Source organism: Drosophila simulans, chromosome 3R (assembly GCF_016746395.2).
Source record: "Drosophila simulans strain w501 chromosome 3R, Prin_Dsim_3.1, whole genome shotgun sequence".
Classification (NCBI taxonomy): Eukaryota; Metazoa; Arthropoda; class Insecta; order Diptera; family Drosophilidae; genus Drosophila; species Drosophila simulans.
Genome location: NC_052523.2, coordinates 22,877,581 through 22,883,580, shown reverse-complemented (window position 1 = coordinate 22,883,580; position 6,000 = coordinate 22,877,581). Strand labels below are relative to the sequence as shown.

The 6,000-nt window shown below is 45.5% G+C and overlaps 1 protein-coding gene across 1 annotated transcript in view; it reads left to right on the top strand.

Annotated features, from left to right (window-relative positions):
- Nucleotides 1-2,876: 2,876 nt before the first annotated feature.
- The window catches only part of LOC6729764, a 36,788-nt gene continuing 33,664 nt past the window's right edge, over nt 2,877-6,000 (top strand). Inside the window, exon 1 of the mRNA XM_016174636.3 lies at nt 2,877-3,511. Within this exon, the coding sequence (XP_016036449.1) occupies nt 3,454-3,511 (58 nt within the window). The 5' untranslated portion in view covers nt 2,877-3,453. The remainder of the gene's footprint in view (nt 3,512-6,000) is intronic.

Sequence of the window (6,000 nt, the reverse complement as noted above, 5' to 3'; positions counted from 1 at the left end):
GTGGCTGATACGCAGCGAGTAAATTGCTCGTGAAGTTGCCGGACAACGGAGCAATGGCCACCGACCATAGACCATCGACCACCGGGCCATCGGAGCGGCCGGCGATATCTTGGGACCTGGATCTTTAACTCAATTACCGGGCATTCCGAGCAGGTTGTTGATTTTGTCAGCTGCAGTTGACTTCCCTGGCCCATTTATGCATATGAATTTATTCAAATCAGAGACCGAGCAGGAGCAGGGGCCGAAGGACATGGGGCTCCTCCTTAATCCTCAATCCCCCTGGTCGAGCTATTTGTTGTGGCGCTGGCGGCGCTAAACTATTTTACATTTAGAGCAGCCCAAAGTTGTTGGGCATTCCTGCGAAGCCGGAGCCGATGTGTAAGCCACGTTAGGAGCCAAAACCAGGAGCATGGCCCAAATACGTGGCTTCCACAAGCATTCGGTACGTGTGTATGTGTTTTAGCCTCTTTGTTCACATGTTTTCACTTTGTGCTTAATTTGCATTTAAATGGTTTTTGCACTTAGGCTATTTCCCGTGTAAATGAGCTTTGTTGGCTGTTGTTCAGCAGCCGAAAAGGCAACGCAAAAAACAGAGTAAAGGCCGAGCTTTTGTTTTGGCGCCGGTTTGACTTGCATTTTGGCCAGGACGCGTGTCTTGCCAACTTAACATGGCCAAATGGAAAGGCATTTCGGGGCGGTCCAAAGTTCCTGCGGCTGAGTGCTGCAAATTGCCCGGGGTCATGTTTTTTTCTTTTACAGGCAGCAAATTTCTTATGACCTCAGCCAGACCAAACAATTTAAGTTCCGCGTTTAAAATTTGCAAATTTCCATTTTGTTATTTCAACAATCACAGATTTCCTAAACGAGAGCAAACCATTTTTTTGATTGCTTTGTTTATTCTTCAGTTGGCTGCATTCAAAACTTTTTGTTTTTAAAATGTATTTGTAGTCGTGTTTTAATTGCACGAACAGCAAACGTTACGCTTTTGTCAAAACCTCCTCCGCATTTACATAAACAAATACGGACCGGCAATATAAGCCAATATTTGCCAGCTAGCGCATTTATTCCATTTTCCATGCAAACTGGAATGCCCCTATTTGTTTAGTTTTCAAGTGGAGCAGAGCGATATTATCTCTCTGGTGGCTTAGAATGGGTATTATGCCATGGTTTTAGGTGGGTCAAATGTGCCAAATGGCCAGAAGTTGGCGTAGGTGAAGGCCAGCTAAATAATTTCGCAAATTAGCGGCTCCCTTAATTTTTATGACTTAATACCTTCGACTGGATATGTCAGCACATCCCCGCAAGCAAACAAGTCGGCGAGCCATGGCCATGTTCCCATTTAGCGCAATGTCAACTTTTGTGTTGTGGTCACTAATGATGACAGGCTGGCAGTCAAAGCCCAAGTCCAAACACACATAGAAAAACAAAATGGTGGCTCGGCTACGTTAGCTGCAGGACCTCGCTGTTCTGTCCGCGGTCCTTGTTGTGACAATGATGTGGCCCTGTCCGGACAATTTCCAGCAGGATAGCGGGGCGGAAAAAGGAACACAAACACAAACTGATTTGATTGTTTGTAATTAAAAGTGCACGGACGTGGGGAAAATGATGCGGCCATGCGCAGGATACGCGGACAGGATACGCCTGCAGGTCCTGATCCTCGTGGCTGAGCATAAAACTTTATGGCCATGTGCCATGACAGTGCTCCTCTCGCACCGTCGTTAATTTAAAAAGTAGAAACCCCATAAAAATGAGCCAGCGCCAAGAAGTTTTGCACGTGTCGCAGATGTAGATCCTGGTTAATTAGCTTAAATAATTCCGTGTTCATTTATTCCATCAAAGCTTAAATGCCACTCGGAACGACTGCGGCGATGACAGGTCTACAGCCAAGGGCTTTGCCGGTTCTCGAAGTCAGAATCGGAATCGGACTTGGAATAGAAACGGCACCTGTCAACATGGATATTAGTGGGAATGAGTAATGCGCTGTCATGGTCAAAGGAGCGGAAGGAGTCGCATGAATTAGAGCGACTCGTCCAGGAAGGCCAGGCAACATTCGACATTACAATATTGTAGATTCACGTTTAAATATTCGACAAGGAGAATGGTGGCAAATGTAAATTACTTTTCAGTAATGGAGGACAAACATAAGTTATACTAATGTAATTAAAATTTGAATAAATTAAGTAGATATTATTGACCACAAAAGATAGAAAGAATAGTTGTGAATATGTAAACAATGTATTAAACAAACGTAGTGAAAAGTACAAATTCTTGTTAAAAATAAACAGTGAGCTAAATAATTTTACCCGAATCAATTAAAGCCAATTGATTTGCTTGATAAAGCATACACGCTAACAAGTATAAATTTTCCTGAACGACACACAGCCATTAGCTCTTAAATTGACTGTTTATGCTATAATTCGATAATAGAAACTATAACACAAATTGTTTTTACAGAAACCAATTACAGACAATTGCTTGGGTAATTAAAAAAAACAAGGCCAGCGGACGGACGTGCTGTCGGCAGGATGGCAGGATGGCTAGATGGCCCGCGGCTGGGCCACACTTAATGCATTTAAAGCGACTGCTTTTGGCCGCCCGCAAACAAAGTGGAAGGAATGGCTCCGAATGGCAGCCTGTTGATTCAGGCAGGACTCGCAGGATTCGGGGCAGGATTCGGCAGGGAACTGTTGCCGTGGCGCAACAACTGGCCGGATAAGTGAGCGGGCAAAAGCTCCGACGAGCTTTCGCTCTCTCTCTCTCCCATTCTCTCGACGTGCTTGGCTCGGAAAAGTGGCTGGAAAGGCTCGACTCCCACTAAAAAAAGGGGGCGGCAGGTGTGGGTGTATCCTGAGCCGTCCACTTTCCAGGCTGCCAGTGCGTGTCGCCTGCCACTTCAGTCTAGGATAAACGCTTGCGACGAGCACAACAAGTGCGCGCATGCAAAGAGCCCCGGAGCCAGTGGTTTTAAGCCAGAGCCAGTGAGCCACTGCCTCAGCCCGAAAGGTCCACCCTGCTGTGTAGTGTAGTGTAACCGAAAGTGAAAGTGCATCCTGCTGCAGAGTGACTGTGAGAGTGAAAGGCTGGGCTGGACACCTGCCGGCGAGGTCCTTCGAGTCCTGCGAGTGCGCGCGATCCGATCCGCAGGATTAAATTTTCAATAGCTGCGCGCGTTTAATCAAACATGTAACTCCCTTTCCCCAAATCGAAACTGCGATCGATAATTGCTTAGGTTTAGTGGTTTGGTGGTGGTGCCAAAGGTAGTAACCCCCCGATTCCCAGAACGAGCCACCGATAAATTATTGCTATTAATTTTTGTGAAGATAATCAGATCGCTCAAGTGCTACAGTTTAGATATTGCAATCGTACCGAGTGCCCATTTTTGATTTCAATCGAAGGCTAAACAAGGCTATTACCCCATCTGCTACTGCAGCTGGAACCAATCAATACGGAAATATGAATAGGTTTTGGATAATCGCTTTACTTTTAGGATTACAGCAAACAAAGCCAATAAGTAAGTACTTTTCCTGTGCAATTTCATGTTTGTTTCTCCCATTTGTTGTGGCATTTCTGATTATTGCTTTCTGATGATTAGTTTTGGGTACATTAAAAATAGAACAAATTGACGAAGCTCATCATTAGGGGTCTATGCAAATATGAGCTATTTCAGTTGTTAATGTCCGTTTTATCAACAAAAAAATAGAGTTATTTTTCTTCTGAACAAGAATGGAATATTTAGGGTAATTTGAAACCTTCTAGTTATTTAGAAGCAGAATTGCTTTTGCATATAAAATGTAAAAATTTGTTTTGCTGTTCTGATAAATTCTATTAAAACTAAAAAAACTTTGAATAAGTAGAAAACCCATCTGCTGTGGGCGTAGGTCAGATAAGTCCCTCTCGTTAATAATCCCAATTTACCAGGAAAACTTTATTTTTAGCTTTTAAATAATGCAGATCAATAATGAAGTTAAAGGCTTGTTTAAGTTGCCCGAATTCCCGGAATGGAACTTTTTATAAATGTTGCCGTTGAACTCTTTTATGCATATGCAAAACTGATGAATGGAGGTTTTTGAATGGCTAATTGCAAATAGTGCGCAGGTATGTGGGCGGCTGGACGTCGATTGGTCCTTCTTGGCCCTTCGAAAAGGACGAAAGTCACGCACTGGACGCGTTCTCAGCACCTGGCACCTTTGGCTGCTGGCTTTTCCATAAGGCTCATGAATAATTCATTGGGCACGCTTCGATTATTTACTTTATAAATATACCACCACGGTCCGGTCTCGTTCTTTAAAGGGGCTTTCGATGGCGCAGTATATATGGGAGTGGGCAATGTCTGGCAGTTTACAGGTAGCGCATGCTTTTAATTTAAATAAATTGTAAATTGCTGGCTTATTAGCAGCAGCGGTACTCACTTGCAACATGCGATCCTTGTTGGTGCGTTCGATGAATTGCAAATGTCACTTGTTAATGGGTATTGCCTCTGGCAGTTTGATTTGATTAACCATCCAAAGTATGCCACAAAATTAAATTTCATTTCGAGCGAAAGTTAATCAAAAAACCAATGAGTAGCTTGTAAAACTCACGGAGCGGTTGAGGGCTCCTCGCCTGTATCTATTTCACGTTGTCGCTGGCAACGTAATTGCTGAAAAATTAATACGCCAAGGAGCCAGAGTCGGAGACGGGATAAAAACGGAGCAGAAGCCCTACCAAACGGTGATCATCCCAGCCGTCGTAAAGCACGTTTTTGCAATTTACCCCCGCCGGAGTGGGGCATCCTGAGGCAGCGTCATATAAAATGCGCCGATGGCACAGTGAAATCAATTTCAAGTCATTAAACGAAATGAATCTTTATGGAGCGACTTGCTCCTCCGCCCGCTCAGATTAGCAGCTGGATGGAGTGTGTGGTTGTGGGCGGGCTCTTAACAATTTAAACACGTTGCCTGGTCGGGAAGGCGTAATCGAAACTGCCCTCCGACACTTGATGCGATTATTATTGATTTTCTGTGCTGAAATTGTTGAGATTGAATTATTTATGTGGGCGTTAGCGATAGCGGTTTGGTGGTTGGATTTAATGGAGGAGCGAAGTGGAGTTCATTAGGAAGCCCCTTCGCTTGATGGCCTAATTGAGTTGCCAACTGGCTGTCGAGCACTTATTTACTGAAGTAACAAAACGCGCACGTGACGGGCATACTGGCGCACAAAGGATTAATCCTGCCGTTGCCCACACTGTGTTTGCCCAGCTCTTCAAGATGGATTTAATTTTGAAATTAAAGCAAAACATAAATCAATTTGCCTAGCTAAACAAAGGGCTGCCCGCTAACGACACTAACATTTGAATAAATATTGTGCCAGGCCACTTGGGCGACAGGGCCACCACGACGACAAGAGAAGCAACAGCCGCAGGTCCTGGCTGGCCTTCGCGTCGTATACTTAATGTGGCCACATGTCCATACAGATGTAATAATTGCTACAGCCGCCAGCAACTGTGGTTGCTTCCACATGTGCACTCGCTTGCAGCCTCAATGGCAGGGTTCGTCCTGCCCCCAGGACAACTGAAGACGTAACTGTGTGGTGGTGGCAAGGGGGAGCAGAAGGACGATTCCGAGGACGACGACGAGGATGTGTTCAGTGTACACTGTACACACATCACGGCGACGACAGGCGACGACAGTCGGGGAGATGGACGCCCGTAGCCTGCAGCAGACTAACTGACTGCGTGGCTGTTGCCGGGATGCCAGGATGCCTGCTGCCTGCTGCCAGGATGCCAAAATGCCAGGATGCCTGCTGCCAGCCAGCCTGTCTGCCGTATGACATGTGAGGACTTTGACAAAGCTAGCTGCTCCTTCCGCCCCCGGGACTAGCAAGTACTGACTTGTGCAAAGACGCTTTTGGCATATCTAATGAAAGTTTCCCCGCCTCTCTGCCATTGCACTTTAATGGACTCTCACCGCACTCGCACTGAAATAAAGTCATACAAATTGGGGGCCAGGTTAGGTCAGGCCA